Below are 15583 nucleotides of genomic sequence, written 5' to 3' on the forward strand. Positions count from 1 at the left end.
AAGGATTAGTTAAGCAGCATGGGTTGGTTTTGGTTTTTAGCTTAAATATATCCCATGCTCCGGCTTTTTATACTCACATGGAGATATATGGTGTGATTTTCAGGCTTGGATCACTTCAATTTTATTATTGCAGGTGGCCCAAATAAACTTTCCCAAGGTTTTTCTTGTGTGTTTTCTAAAGAGAATTGTAAAATGAACAGCTAAGAGGTTTGTTGGAGCTTTTTAATAAGGATGGGGAGCAGCTTCCCCATCAGTTTTACAATTACGCACTCTGCCTCAACCCTGACATTAAATGAATCATCCCAATGCCAAAAAAATCAACAGTACTTACCTGACAGATGCAGATATTCAGATGCACAAAACAACTGTTTATTACAGGCATTTCAGGCAATTTGAATTGTGTCATGCATCCCCCTTTCCACCTTTCTTTCCTCTGTTTTGCTTCACTAAAAACCTCCACAAAGCACATGCACGTAATTTGCTTCACACAAACAACCTCCCAAGGTTAATGTATCACCAATTAACTTGAGGAGCTCAACACCTTTGCAAAGGCTGGTGTGAATGCTCAAAATCTATAGCTGGAAATCAAATACAGGTAAATCTCTGATTAAAAAAATAAATAAGGAACAGGATTAGTAAATCTTTGGTGTAAGGAACAGGATTAGTAAACCTTTGGTGTTTGGCATCCAAATCAACGGAAAAGGGAGCAAGGCTAATGACCACACACCCCTTTTAGGAGCAGAGCTACACACTGTGCAGCACAGTAGGTTCCCTCTGAAGCATTTGTAAAAGTCTTCTTTGGGACAAAGGAGTTGTCCTGAACTTTTATTGTTTTAAAATTAATGCAGAAAAATAGGAAAATAGGGAGTTGCCTCTGCAAAAGTCATGGACCAGTGACTAGGCACAGGGGTTATCAACTTGAACTCAAGTTTTGAGAGCACTGAATAGAGAAAAGTCCATGGAGAATACCCAGTTTGCAAGTTTACCTTTGAAAAACCACCTGTGGAGCCTCCTCCGGCCTTTTGGTCTTTTTCATGAAATCCAGGAGGTCTCAGTGATGAGAGATTTCTGCACGCTGTGGGCACGAGCCACTGCTCGGAGCAGCGCTCTGGAACGCTCTGTCTCCTTGTTTATATTTCAGTGCTACGCGTGATTAATCCTCCATTTCATTCATTGTCTTTTTACTTCTCTGCTACTGGGAACAGTAAATAAGAGGGAAGCTGTAACAAGAGCCTCCCTTTTATTCAGAGACCTTCTGTTTCCTGCAGGCTGGCGGCTTCGAAAAAAATCACAGCTCCATTGTGCTCCAAAGTCATACTGAATGATTCAGATGGAAAGAAAAAACCCACGTCAGAAGGAACAGGGGACTCAAAGACGAGTGTCAAGGCCAGCAGACCAGGGACATGGATCCCAGGCAGCAGCATATCCTGAGAATGTTGCACCCTGTGACAGCAGCAACATTATGGTTTACCCCTCTGCACCGGGGGTCTGTGGAAGACAAGGGCTGCTCCCGGTATTGGGGGTGTCCCTGGGCACCCCTGGCCCCACGGGACTGGCATCGATTGCCTGGGGGTGGTGGGGCAGCAGGAAAACGCTCCTGTCCTACCTGGAGGATGCAGATCCAACTCCCAGCAGCTGGGGGAGGTGAACTCACTCCGTCCCTCCTGGAGCAGGGCTGCCAGCAGTGGAGGTCAGGCAGGGCAGGAGGAAGGGACAGGGTCACCGGTGGCAGAGGCAGGCAGGCAGAGCCCGGGGGCTCCTGTGCGGAAGCAGAGCATGCAGTGATAGAGACAGTGTTGCCATCACCGAACATCTGGTGCGAATGCTCCCCAAAAATAGATCGCTTCCTTCTTCCACCTCAAAGGAAACAGTGTTGGAAGGAGATTCAGATACAGCAGGGCTGGTGCAAGGTGGGGTCTCGTTCACCGCCAGCCTCCCACTGGGAGCCACTTAAACATTCCGGGGTGTGACTCTGGGACCAGACATCAGTCTCAGGCAGCTTCTAATGGATTAGTCCTGTGAAACGCCCTGACAACCCACGTGGGTGCCGAGCCTCTCAGCGCCCTGGAGCAGAAACCCACCAGCACTTTCCATCGGTGTCCGGTATTGCAAAACCAATCCCTCTCTTCCCGAAAGCTGCTCCGGTGCCGAGGGGCTCAGGCTGTGATCAGCCCTCACCTGCATTTTCCCGTACCAGTTTTACATTACAGCGCTGCTTCACAGCATCTTCCTTATTGGCAGGCGTCAGGAGAAATGTGTGTCAACAAATCTGAAGCGAGCGTAAGTGCCGCTACAGTCAAGTCTGATAATAAAACATGAGTCACTGTTCTTCAATCATTTACCAGTGCACGTCTTGCAAGAAAGTTCTCTCTTCTGGGAATCACCACCACACAAATTTGAGAGTTGTTTTAAAGAGCACCCTGCTTTTACTTTCAGCTGCGTGGCTGAGTTTTCAGAGGGCTGGTTCCTGCTATCCCTACTTGCAGCCCACCGCCCCTGCGGTCTGCGTTTCAAAGCCAGGCATGAGGCACCCAGCCCTGGCGTGACCTGATGCTCTTCCCAGGAGATTTCACACTCTGTCTCCTCCACACCAGGAGTGAACTGGCAGCAAGGAGGGGGCTGCTGGGACTGACCCCCCAGTTGCCATCGATGCCCCCCCATGCCATCTGTAGTGCTGCTGGACAGTGTTCAGGGGATGCGCATTTTTCCCCCGGGATGGGATGAGGAAGAGCATGTTCAATCCCAGCATATTGGCAAGGAGACTTCTTCTCATAAAGATATTTATTTTCATTGTTTTCCTACATTTCAGTTTGGGAAGGAGCAAGAGGGGTCAGGAATGTCATCCCAGACATTTCTCCAAAAGTGTTTTTATCCTTGGTAACAAATGCCCCTGCCAAACACAGCAGCACGCATCCTCAGTTTCCCCTCCATAAGCCTGATTTTTTGAATGGCTTCTTGGAAAAAGCATTTACATGGTGACCTCTTGCTGCTGTAAGATGTGCAGGGAGATGGGTCCTTTCCAGGCATTCAAGCCGTAGTGCTTGGTCCTTCCTGTTTTTACTGAGGAACTTTTGGGAGGTCAGAAATACATGAATTGAGCTTTTGCTGCCTTAATAGGTGAAAGGCTGCTGGAAGCACGTGGATAAACTTCCTCTGTGCCAAATGACCGTCAATTAAGTCAAACACTTTTTAACAATAGAGGCAAAATTTTAAAAGGTGTAGTTAAAAAAAAAAACCCACATTTGCCTGTCTGTCCTCCTTGCTCCGTGCTGCTCTGCCTCTTGCTGCCTAGCTTGATCTCGAGCACTCCTGCTGCAGGGAAGGAGCTTCTGATGTGGCAAACAGGTAGACTAAGCTAATTTATCACTCAAGTCCTTTATTCCATCACAGAGTGGCAAAAGGGAAGGCTCGTCTCTCTTGTGGGTCACCTCTAATAGCAATTGCTACAGCAAGATGGATTTCAAAATTAGGTGCTCTTGAAGCAGAAGCCACACTGTATTTTTCAACAGCACAAAGCAGCCGTAAGAGGAATCTGACCTTCATTCTTCATAATAAATTCACTGGGGAAAAAAAAAAATCCATCTTTGTTTTTCAGCTTGAAGTACTGTCAAAAGAAAAGCCAGGGCACACACAACATTTACAAAATAAAAATACAATACAACTTCAGCAAAATGATAAAAAACTTAGGGATTTACTTTTCCTGTTTTTTCTTATTTAAGCATTGGAATACAGTCTGACAGCTTGCCTGCAAGTACATTGTTTGGAAATAAAGGCTGGTGTTAATTTAAAGTGGATCTGTACTAGGCTATATTAAGACCACCTCAAAGTGGTTTTCAGATGTAGAGTGCAATCCAGTAGCTAAGTCTGGGGAAAAGTTTATCGATACACACCCACATTTAGGCACTCCATTGGACTCAGCATGTTTGTAAAATGTCTCTGAATGTATTTCAGGTGCTAAAATAATGTCTGTTGCAGCCTGCCAAAGGAAAATGTCACACAGTTATTTTCTGCTAAAGTGCCCCAAAAAGATGTGATCTGCAGACAAGTACAGACTCGTAAGCTAAAGAATATAATGGAGGAATGCTTGAAAATATTTGGCATTTTAGTTATTAATAAAATGATTGGTACATTTGAGTCCTAAAAGCCTGTAGCTGGTCAGCTGTCACTGGCACAGCCTGGAAATGGTGAAAATTAATCGTCTCCTGTATTAAACACTATCGTTGTATTTTGCCATGTCTCCATTACAGACTCTGTATTGAATAACTCATTATAACCCAACGCAGCACATTGCCTTTATTCCTTTAATCTCCTGTCAGGCATAGCTGGGAAGGCAGAATGGGAATGTGTATTCTAACCAGCAGGTCTAACCCTTAGGCTAGCAAGAATTAGGAGAGGTTTTTTCCAAGCTCGGCTTGTCCCCCATCCAGAGAACCTAATGCTGTGGCCGCAGTCCACCTGGCTCCTCTTCTGGAGGAGTCACTCAAATCCATCTTCCCACTTTCCAGCAAGCCTAGACTCAGCTGTTACTCTGCCTTTTCTTTCCAGGATGGGCCGGTTACAGGGATAAAAGCAGCTGTAAAGAGGCTGTGTCAGCAGTGCCCTAATCAAGCTGCAGAAATCAGCCACTTCACACCCCTTAGTTCAGGTTTCCAGGGGCCCGTTTGCCTGGACAGAAACATTTTGTTTAATAAGCTCAGCTTTTTGCTAGAGCTGGTGTGACCACTGAAAGCTCGGCAGGAGGGATGAACACTGTCCATACATTTAGTTAAACCAGCTTAAAATTACAGAGCATATCTAGCATATCTAGGTGGCTGCAACTGCAGCTCCTTTCAGTACCAATTAGAGATAAACAACCATAAACATCAGTCTGGCTTCATTTGGCATTCAAGGTATCATAACTCCCACATATTAACATTCAAGTTCTCTCCAGACCAATCAATATTTTGTTGTTGTTTAGAAAAGGAAAAGCCTTTTCTTGACCTCTGCAACAAGCATTTACGTGAAGGTTAAAGCCCGAGGAGATGCTTTTTGATAGTGATGTCAAGGCTGTCAGCTCCCCTGTAGGGAACCACCACCTAAACAGTCGCAATTTCACTGCTCATTATCCCTCTTCTACAGCAAGCATCCACTTCTGAAGATCAAGGGGAGGCAGGTTCAAGCTGAAGTGTCAGCAGTAACTGACCTCTGACCAAGTCATCTTGGCGTGGCCAAGTCTGACCTATCGGTGAGGACGCTCAGACAGTTTTGACCAAGAGGATTATTTAACCACTGGAGCTTGCAGGGGAGCACAGCTGCGGAACAGGGAGGTCCTTTCCAGCAACAACCCTCAGCAGCTCTTCCTTAAAAAGGGCAATTAATCTCCCTATGGCATTGCTCTTCACCGAAGAACACTTCCACTGTTCCAGAAAAGTTGTGTAGCAGACACAAGCAAAGGCTTCGCTCCCAATATCCATGTGCTGGCTCAGCTGAGTTACAGACACCTACCGAGTGCTCCACGTGAGAAAACCACGGCCGCTCTGGAGAGCTGGGGAGGCTTTGGAGCATCTCCCACCCAACACTGGCCTCTGCAGTGAGATGCAGGGGGCTGCTCTCCTTAGTAAGCAGCACTGATAATTACATTACCTACCCTCTTCAGCCTCGAGCACACTCTGTTTGTTACCAGCGTGCTAAAGGCGAGGCAAAGGCCGTGCCTGGCTGCCGGGAAAGCGCTCGCTACTCCTCTTTTAAGTTCAGCTGAATCCTCTAGGTTACTTCTGTCAACATCAAGCACCGAGAACAAAGGCACAAGGTTATGGGCATCTCATTAAGTATGCTTGTTCCAAGAACAAGAAATGTGTCTACTTTCCTCTGATGACCTGGGGAAACAAAAAAACCCTTCAGCACAGAAAATTTATTTGTCATCAGTTACGAGCATTTGAATGTGTAATATCCAGTTTAAGGAGACAAAAAAAGTCTGTCCGTCCTGCCCTTTCTATATCGAGACCTTGCAAACAGCATCATTCTTCTGCTTGAAACAGAAAGCAGGGATGAACATATCTGAGAACACCAACACACACAAAAAGCCCCAAATCCTTAGGGTATTAAGTGAGCCATTTAACTAAGTATTTAAAACCTCTGCAATTATTAGTTTATTAGTATCATCCAGGATTTCAGATGTTCAATATTTCTCCTGAAGTTATACATAAATGCAAATTGAAATAAGAATCTGAAAGTCAAAATTGTATAACAAAACAATACTCCATCACAAAAGCGTGTAAAATTACAAGAATGCTTTTTTTTGTTTGTTTTTAAACACTGGCACTTAAGAGAACCATAATTTTGTAACCACAAAATTGCCGAATTGTCCCCCAAACTGGTAAGCAGGTATATGTGAAAATAGTTACAGCTGCCAGCACTTGAAGTTTTACTAAATATGCAAAAAACCCCTCAGCTTTGGTTTTGGAAGAGAACTGTATTTGACCAAATTAGACATTGTTGGTATACCATAAACATTTAACTTTTTAATGCAAAATTTAATAAAATGTACTTTTCCATACAACTATATTTAACTTAAAAATGGGCAAACATCAAGAGTGCGGTATAAAACCTAACAGGAAAAATACATCTTATCTCATTTTCAATTTGAGACAATATACAACTTTGTTTAAAGGGCTAAAACTAGAATTTCAAGAATACAAATATGAATTTACATAGATTTAACAAATAATAATGGTACCATTTATAGAAATCTTAGAAAGAAAAATCATTTCTTGTGGGCCCTTTGCTACCAGGAGTCTCATGGTATAAAGCCCGTGGCCATCACCAGACCTGTCACCAAAAAATAATATGGTCATTTCATGCTTTTAACTTTACACATTTTAGGTACGCTCATCACTCCCAGGTGTTCAGAGATTTACAAATATAACTTCCATTACATGGTAACAGAGTCACACGTGTAAATTTCTCTACACCGGATGGACATACACTCTTCCTATGGGTCCTTCTAGGACAAAATTTAACATTCCCTCCCTCCCCACCCCCCAAAGTATTTAGTTTCTGTAAAATTGAACTCTATACTTCTCAACTGTCCAAGACTGGTAAACTCATGCAACGCAATAGAATATTACATTTCACAAAAATCTGAACGAGTATCCGTTTGCTGAGATTGAATTTTTGTTGTTTCCAGTTATGGAAGATTTTCATCATATGCCTATATATTTCTTTTCTTACCCTATCATGATAATGCAGGGTATGCAGATCAAAGCTTTGTTTATCAGCTGGTTATATGAAAGATGAAAACTGTAATATTCCCGTGATCCCATACGGGCATTCAATAAAGCAAAAGATGAGTTCCCCTCAAAAGAAAAAAAAAAAAGGAAAAAAAAAAGAGAAAAGGACAAGTATGATTCTCAAGGGCACCTATTAAAAGGACAACAATACTAATAAAAAAAATTGTATTTACTTAGAAGCATTCAGAATGTCAACAAAACAGCTGCAACTTTTTTTTCTTCCTTTTTGCAATTACAGAGTGGTATTCAGTTAACAGAACAACAATTATTTTTATGATGCATCAGAGACAACTGAAGATGAGAAATGAACTACATCCCCAAATATAACTAAATTTGTGCTGTGCACCAACAAGAACCTGCTTTATAACTCCCATGCCAATTTACAACCCCCACACTGTACCAGGCAAGGTTAGTGGCCATTGAAATACCACTAAGGACAGGGCTATCTAAAGACACATTCGGTAGTGTGTTAACTATACAAAAAAAGAGACACTGTACAGTTTAAAAACAAATCTTACACAGCCTTACATTTCAATTTTTTTTTTTCTTTAAAAGGAGTGAGTTGTGTACAGGGGGGTTAAATGCTTTATAGACAAGAAAGAAATTGCTCTAAAAGAGACTTATTCATCATCATCATCATCTTCATCCTCCTCTTCTTCCTCCTCTTCATCATCTTCATCCTCTTCATCTTCGTCCTCATCCTCCTCCTCTTCCTTCTTCTTCTTGCTCTTCTCAGCCTTGGCAACTACTTTCTTGCCTCCATCAACCTTCCCTTTGGCCCGGTATGCAGCGATATCCTTGGAGAAGAAAAGCAGGAACAATCTCTCAAAGATTTAACCAGCCAAGAGGTCTGAGCAACCTCCAGAGAGCATTTGTGAAAGCAGACACCCAGCTACCTGCCCTTTCTGCACATCCACCGGGCAGGACCCAGGAGGGAGCTGCGGCTTCAGCTCGGAGGTGAACTGAAGCCAAAGAAACGGGAACCCTCTAACACAGCAATGACACTGCCATGCTACTGCACACTGCTTACGGCTGCTGAGGAATCTCCATTGTTGGGTTCTGGGAACAGGCTGGAAATGCTGCTACCTCTGATGGTAAAGGCACAGCTGAGCCCGCTATCCCATAAGGAAATGAAGTAGGGAGACCTCAAGTTCCCTTTCTAGCCCTACCTCCTATAATGCCTAAAGAAAAGCACAGGAAACCCTCGTTTGAGGCACAAACCCGGGATTAGCCACCCAGAAGACATCAGAATGACCCAGCCTAACAGCTGCAATGGTATGCCTCAGCAAAGAGCAGTTAGACTGAACTCTGCCTAACAGAAGTTTACTAAATAAAAGGTATAAGAACTTGATTAAAGGGTAGACACTGCCACCTTCTGCATGCAATAAATTTATTCCAGTCATTTGAAACGCACAAAATTCAGTTCCTGTTACAGGGAAGTTAAAACTGTACCTGGAAGGCACAGTCATAAAAGCAGTTAAGACTTCTCAACTTTATGCCAAAACAGTAAAACCATTAGGTAGGAGAATTGATCTACAAAGCTTACACACACCAGCTAGAGAGAAACATCCACACATTCACACAGATGGTTCAAATCTTCAAATATTCCCCACCTAATAAACACTACACCACTAATCTCTACTGCTCTCTTGGACTCTCTAAAACTTAGCAGGAAATTTCAAGAAGATATGATAGCCACTAAGTCAAAAGCCAAGCAGTAAATAGTGAAGGTTACTACCCCTTAAAACTCGACACATAGGTCAAAGAAATAAAGACATTACTACTGAAAATTAAAATAATATGTGCAAATAAAGACTAATAATTCTATCATTTAAAAAAATGTCTGAGTTGCCTTGGCTGTGTGTACAAGCACTTACTATGAAGCTGTACAGAAAGCATCATTACTTTGGGGATGCTTTCTGTGGGAAAGCTCCTAGATCTGCAACTCCTCTCTGGCACATCAACAGAGCTCCAAGGTTCCACCTTGCATACTACAGTGCAGAAATTCTGAACTTGGATTTGTTTGCCAGCAGGAGAAATATCCAGAGGAAGGTGACAGCACACAATGGACATAGGTGCTGCATGCCAGCAGAGTGGTCGCTGACCCATTGTGAAGCATCGTCAGGAGATGCCAAGGTGCATCCCTCCTCTTCCCTTGGCTTCCACATACTGGGATGGGAATCTGCCTCTACAAATAAAACCATGTGCAGCACAGTCCTGTGTGCACAACAGAATTCTCCAACTCCAATTATGATGGCAGGGTTTAGCCTTAATAATTAAAAAAATTGTATGACAAGCTGCTTCATATGCATAATTAACCAAATTCATTACTAGAAAGGACATGGACACAAAGTAGGTCCAGGAAAAACACATGCCTAAAACTAGCATCTCCTTTGTGTTTTGTCATTTTCCCAGGAGTATATTTTAAAAATCAGCTATGTGTATCAATTATCCTAACATTCAAGGATGCTCACCAGTGCCTCCAAAATTAGGGAGAACCAATTCATTCCTTACCAGCATTACTTACTGCTACCAACTCTACTCAAATTCTGCTGTGACCTATGGATTTCGTAACAATACAGAACCCACAGTATTTATTCAAGCACCTGTGACAGCTCAAAATTACAGACAAATGCAAATAGTTCAAGGTAAAGGACTCCAATTTAGTGTTATGCCAATTAATCACTTGCCCCTGCATACAACCCTTTTCAACAAATCAAATGAATTATATCATTAGCATACTATAATTTGCTACATCAGGTGTCAGGGTACACAATAAGGAAAAAAGTGTCTAAAAAACTGAGGCTTGACCTCCCCAAAGCATGTGCCTGAATGTCAGTGTTACCTTTTCATATTTCTCCTTCAGCTTAGCAGCCTTCTTCTCATAAGGCTGTTTATCGTCTGCAGCGGTGTTGTTCCACATCTCTCCCAGTTTCTTTGCGACATCTCCAATGGACAGACCGGGATGTTCTCCTTTGATTTTTGGACGAAACTCAGAGCAAAACAAGAAAAAAGCCGAACTACAGAGGAAAAATAAGAGAAATAAGAGAAGATGATTTAAATTTTAGACTTTGCTACAGCAGCAACTTTTGGGACCTTTGCTACTGGTTCCTTAAGAGCACTTTGGAAAAAGCACCTAAAAGTGAGACAGACATTGATTACAATGGAAGGTATCAGAACTGAACAAGCCACTTGGCAAACTCAATGCACCCTTTTCTCTTAAGTAATGCTGTACATCTGGTCCCATTTTCAGCAGGATCCCCAGACAGGCAGATTTTATACACCAGACACAGAGAAAAGCTTTAGAAATTAGACTAACTCAACGATGCTAGGGCAGCAAATGTTATGTCAGAACTGTTAGAGGTGGGAGGCTGCAATATTTGTAAGAAAAGCAGGATTTCCAGACCACAGCACCAGCCCAAGCAAGAACATTAGCTTGTAAAGGAACTTACCTGCATTAGCTCAGTTTAAAACACAGACATACACACACAATAAAGTACTGGTGTCCAGTAGATGAATTTGAATCCAGCTGTCATTATGTTGTGGCTAAAGTTTAAATTTTCCAAGCTGGTTTTGAGGAAGATCACCCCTCAAACCTGTTCCGTGCAAAAGCCTACAATTTTAAACTGACTGCCAACCAAAAATTCTGCTCAAGCCAACAGGTGATGAGAGCAGGGCCAGCAGTATTTTACTGCCATATTACACTGGAATTACCCTCTTAAGAGAAATTAGAAAAATCACTCAGAATCACACATAGTCTATTTTTGCATCTACTTTTAAAGGCTGCCATTACTCCAACTTTGATAGTGGGACCGCCTACCTGAAAATAAAAACTTAGCACTCATACCTAAAATTTCAACCTATCTTTACACCACTGGTGAGGAAGATACTCTTGTATTTCTGAAGCTCGTGGATAAAATTACCATTTTATAGATCCACACCAGTGTGATGGTCGCAAACAAGATAACCTAAAGCAAGGAATCTACTTACGGAGGCCTCTTCGGTGCATTTGGATCCTTGAACTTCTTTTTTGTTTCCCCCTTAGGTGGTACATAGTTTTTCATTTCTTTTTCATAACGAAGCTTGTCAGCCTTTGCCATATCTTCAAACTTCCCTTTCTCCTTAGAAGACATAGTCTGGAATGCAATTAGAATCACAGAATACCTTAGAAGGGACACATAAGGATCAAAACAGTATTTTAAGATTCAAAAACATACCAAAGCCCATTCCAAAACTTCGGCTGGGGGAGCTAAGGGTAAGACGAGGACAATGGATAGTTACCACTCACTTTACAACTACATTTCATACTTACCCAAAACCTGAGCTTCCAAAGAAATAATTTACAATCTTGAATGGTATTTCAAAAAAACAGTCATTTAATGTTTCTTGGCCTTTTTTATTTTTTAAGCAGCTATTCCTACCTTCCATCGTTCTGAGCATTTTTTTGAGAACTCTGAGAAGTTCACTGACGCATCTGGATGTTTCTTCTTGTGCTCCTCCCGACAGGTTTGCACAAAGAAGGCGTATGAAGACATTTTACCTCTCGGCTTCTTAGGATCACCTTTACCCATTTTTGCTGATTTTCTGTAATGAAGTAAATGAGACACCTTTAAAACTTGTATTTTCAACAATCCAAGGCAGGAAGTAAGACACAACCAAGGGTCATGCCAAACAGGACCTGCTGGAGCAGTATTCTGAAATCATATAATGAGAAAAAGATTATCTTCTGGAAAATTTTCCTGAAGATTTCTGTCATCCCTGAGGTGACCTGGATGTAAGCAACCTGAAATCTCAAAGGGCCATCAGAACATGCAGTTATGGTCTCCTGCAAACAAGAAGTGTCCTTCCAAGCAACCTGAAGGCAAGTATTGCAGTGGAGACTACATACCACGATTATTACCAGTGTATTAAGCATAAGCTTGGGAAGAATAGATGCTATTGAAAGGAAGGAACAAGTGCCCAAGTATCCTGTCTCAGTGGCCTTCTGGATTTCTTTTTTTTTCACAGCCCTTGCTCCCTGTAGGCCCTGGGTGTTTATTTAAAAAATATGTTTTTTATTATTTTCTATACCATATGTTTTGACCAATCTTTATGTGTACTGCAAAAGCCTACTCTTTGCAGGTATACCTTGAAATATGGGAATGAAACAGCTCACTTGGTCAAATATGTCATAAACTACGCAGGGAAAAGCACAACATTTATGTACAGCCAGCAGAGCTGTGCTCAGCAAGAGCACTATGTGACACTTTCAGGGACTGAAAAATGCCTTCCTGGGACTTTCACACCCAAGTCAGACATTTGGAGTATTTCTTCATAGCTTCCTGAAAAAGTCACTTGCACCGTGACAAGCTCTGCTTTTCAGCACGAATTAAAAGAAGGAGAAGAAAAAAAAAAGCGTGAAAGAAAAAAAAAAGAAGGGCAGGCGGTGCCTGTCTGTATTGCCACAGAAGCTGTATTTCCTATCGGTTTGGCGGATAGACAGAAACAGATTTCTGCTCTGTGACTAAACACGTCCGGTTTGAAGTTTCTACCAAGTAAACAAGAGGGCTGAAGAAGCCTGAGCCGCTGCTGCCTGCCCCGGAGCCGCTCCCAGCGCAGCCGGGCGCGGGGCTCGGCCGGGCCGGGGCAGCGGGGCCAGGCGGCTCCGGGGCCAGGGGCGGCCGCGGGCAGGGCTCGGCACCGCGACCCCGGGGCTGGCGTTTAAAAGCCTCCTCCTTCCCGCCATTTTGGACGCTTCCCCTACCAGGGAGGCAGAGGGAAACTTCTGAAGTCCCTCAAGAGACCTGCTGGGGGTTGGAAGGAAGGAAAAAGAAAAAAAAGAAAAAGAGAAAAAAAAAAAAACCAAGAAAACCTAGTCCCGTTATTAGGGAGAACACGTGTAAGTTTTATTTCGCGTTCAGGCGAGGGCTCGCAGCGGCGAGCACATGCCCAGGAGCCGGACAGCCACCGGGGTGCAGCTGCCCGCCGGCGGCGACCCCCGGCCCCGGCGGGACAAAGCGTTCTCCCGCCGCCACCCCCGTCCCCCCGCGGCGGGGGGAGCGTCCCCATGCCCAGCCCTGCCCGCTCCGGCCGCCATGAGGCGAGGCAGCCCGGCCTGCGCTCCCTCCCTCCCTGCCGGCCGCGCCGCCGCAGCGGCGGTGTCGGCGGGAGCGGCCGCCATGGCGCAGGCTCCTGGCGGAGGAGGTCACCCGCCGCCGAGCCTCCTTCCATTTTGTGCGCCGAGGAGCAGAGCCGGCCGCTCCCCACCCCCCCGCCGCCACCACACCCCCCGTGGCCGGGCGGGGCGGCGAGCCCGGGCGGCGGGACCCCCACCGAGAGGGGCCGCGGCGCGGCCGGGCGGCGACCCCCGCCCGCGGGGGCGGCGGTGGCAGCGCAGCCCGGGCGGCGCGGAATGGCCGCTGTGGCGTCGCCCGCTGCCGCCGCCGCACAGAGAACATGGCTCCTTCCTCCCTTCCCTTCCCTTTGTGTGAGCGCGCCGCTACCCTGGCGCACACGCTCAGCCATTGCAGCCGAGGGAGGGCGGGCGGGAGACGGGGGGAGGTGGGTGGGAGCGGGGGGGAAGAAGATGGGGGGGACCAGCGCGCTTTCAGAGCCTGCCCGAGCCCCGGCGGCGCGGCAGAAGCCCCGGCGAGGACGCCCCGCTCACTCGCTCGCCTCGCCGAGCTGGGCGGCCCCGAGGCTGCCAGCCCCGCGCCCGGGCGAGCGGCGGCTGCTGGAGAAAAAGTTCCCCCGAACTGCGCCCCCGCCCGCCCGAGCGCCTCCTCTGCTGCTCCGCGCCGCTCGCCTTGTTTTCTCGCTCGCGGCTGCCGTCAGCCATGTTACAGCCGGGCGGCCGCGGGGCCAGCGGCGCCCCGGCCCGCGCCCCGCTTCCCCGCGCTCCCCACCGCCCCGGCGGCGCGGCGCGGCCCGCCCGGAGCCCCTGCCGCCCCCGCCGCCCGCCCCGCCGCCGCGGCGATGGCTACGGCGAGGCACCGTGTAAGCGGCTTACGGCGGGGCACGGCGCGGCCCTCGCCCCCCGCGGCGGGCGACCCCCGGCCGTTTGCCCGGTTCCCATCGCCCGCTTCTCTCTCCCCACCTCGCTCCTTGCCTCCCGCCGCCCCGCTCTCCCGAAGTCGCCCACCGCCCCCGCCCCGCCCCGGCCGAGGAGCTCGCCGCCCGGGAAAGGGTCTCCCGGGCACAGCCCCGCTCGCCTTTGTGTACGGGTGTCCGAGCCGGCGCTGCCCCGCGCTCCGCGGTCATGTAGCGGCGGCGGCACGACGGCCACCACAGGCTCACCGCCCGGCTGCGAGCGGGCGGGCGAACGGGCGAGCGCGCCCGGCCGGCCCAGCGGCCCCCGGCGAGTACTCACCCGTGTCAGACAGAGTCGGCACGCAGCCCTCGCTCGGCCCCGAGCCCCAGAGACGCTCCCGCGGCCGCCCGCCCGGCCCCAGCGCTGGCTGGGTCGCTGTGCAGCCCGGTGCACCGCAATGGCTGAGCGCGGGATCGATACGCAGCCTCCTCACACTCGCGGCGCTGGTAACATTACTCTCTGCACAGCCCCGCGCCCATTGGCCGCCGCCAAGCCGAGCGCCGCGCCGATTGGCCCAGGCGCTCCCATTGTCCTGACCAGAGCGCGCCGCGGGTTGGGCGCGCGGCGGGACACGTCACCGAGCAGGGAAAGGGCGCGCAAATATAAAAGTGAGCGCAGGGAGCCGGGCGGCGGCGGGGCCCGCAGAGCGGCGGTGGCCGCCCGGCGCCGCGCCGCCAACAGCGAGGGGCGCGGGCCCCGCCGCCCCCGCCGCCGCCCCCGCTGCCCCGGGGGGACCGCCGCGGCCGCCCCGCGGTGAGGAGCAGGGCGCCGCCGCCCCCCGCCCCTGCGCCCGCGCCGCCCCGCCGCCCAGGCGCGGAAGCCGGAGCTCAGCGGGGAGCCGTGCCGAGCCCGCGTGTCTCGGCTCCTCTTGCCCCGTTCCAGCCGGGGCAAAGGGCTCCCCTCCGCTGCCGCGGCGGTGTGCGCGGCTCTGCCCCCTCCTTGAGGTCGGGGGACGTTTGTTTTGTTCTGTTGTTCGTGATTTTTTTTGTTTTTTTCTTTATTTTTCCAGAAATGCCTTCATCACCTGTATGAGCAACAGGCGGAAGATGCTGGCTTTCTCCATAACCTCCCGGGTGACAAGGAGCAGTCCGCAGTGGTCGGACAGCACCCCCCAGATTCTCAGCAGTGGGGCAGCCGTGGCCCGGCGCCGTCCCGGGCATCCCGATGCAGGGGCGCTCTGAGCCACACTGCACCTGTCCTTCGCTGCTGCTCCTCTCTGCTTTTTTTACTGACATTTGCACCGCAC

The 15583-nt window shown here is 48.0% G+C and overlaps 1 protein-coding gene and 1 long non-coding RNA gene across 2 annotated transcripts in view; one reads left to right on the forward strand and one right to left on the reverse strand.

Moving 5' to 3' along the window:
• LOC132323521 (uncharacterized) overlaps positions 1 to 7872 on the forward strand; it is a 79057-nt gene extending 71185 nt beyond the window's left edge. The window contains exon 4 of the long non-coding RNA XR_009485360.1: positions 1269 to 7872. This is a non-coding gene — a long non-coding RNA (uncharacterized LOC132323521). The remainder of the gene's footprint in view (positions 1 to 1268) is intronic.
• On the reverse strand, positions 6105 to 14795 carry HMGB1 (high mobility group box 1). Its single transcript, XM_059838818.1, has 5 exons — positions 14617 to 14795; positions 11690 to 11852; positions 11259 to 11404; positions 10114 to 10288; positions 6105 to 8065 (listed from the first exon to the last, which is right to left on the reverse strand). The coding sequence occupies exons 2-5, from the start codon at positions 11837 to 11839 to the stop codon at positions 7889 to 7891; spliced, it is 648 nt and encodes a 215-aa protein (XP_059694801.1). The 5' UTR covers positions 11840 to 11852; positions 14617 to 14795; the 3' UTR covers positions 6105 to 7888.
• Positions 14796 to 15583: the final 788 nt, after the last annotated feature.

Source organism: Haemorhous mexicanus, chromosome 2 (genome assembly GCF_027477595.1).
Source record: "Haemorhous mexicanus isolate bHaeMex1 chromosome 2, bHaeMex1.pri, whole genome shotgun sequence".
In the NCBI taxonomy this organism is placed as follows: Eukaryota; Metazoa; Chordata; class Aves; order Passeriformes; family Fringillidae; genus Haemorhous; species Haemorhous mexicanus.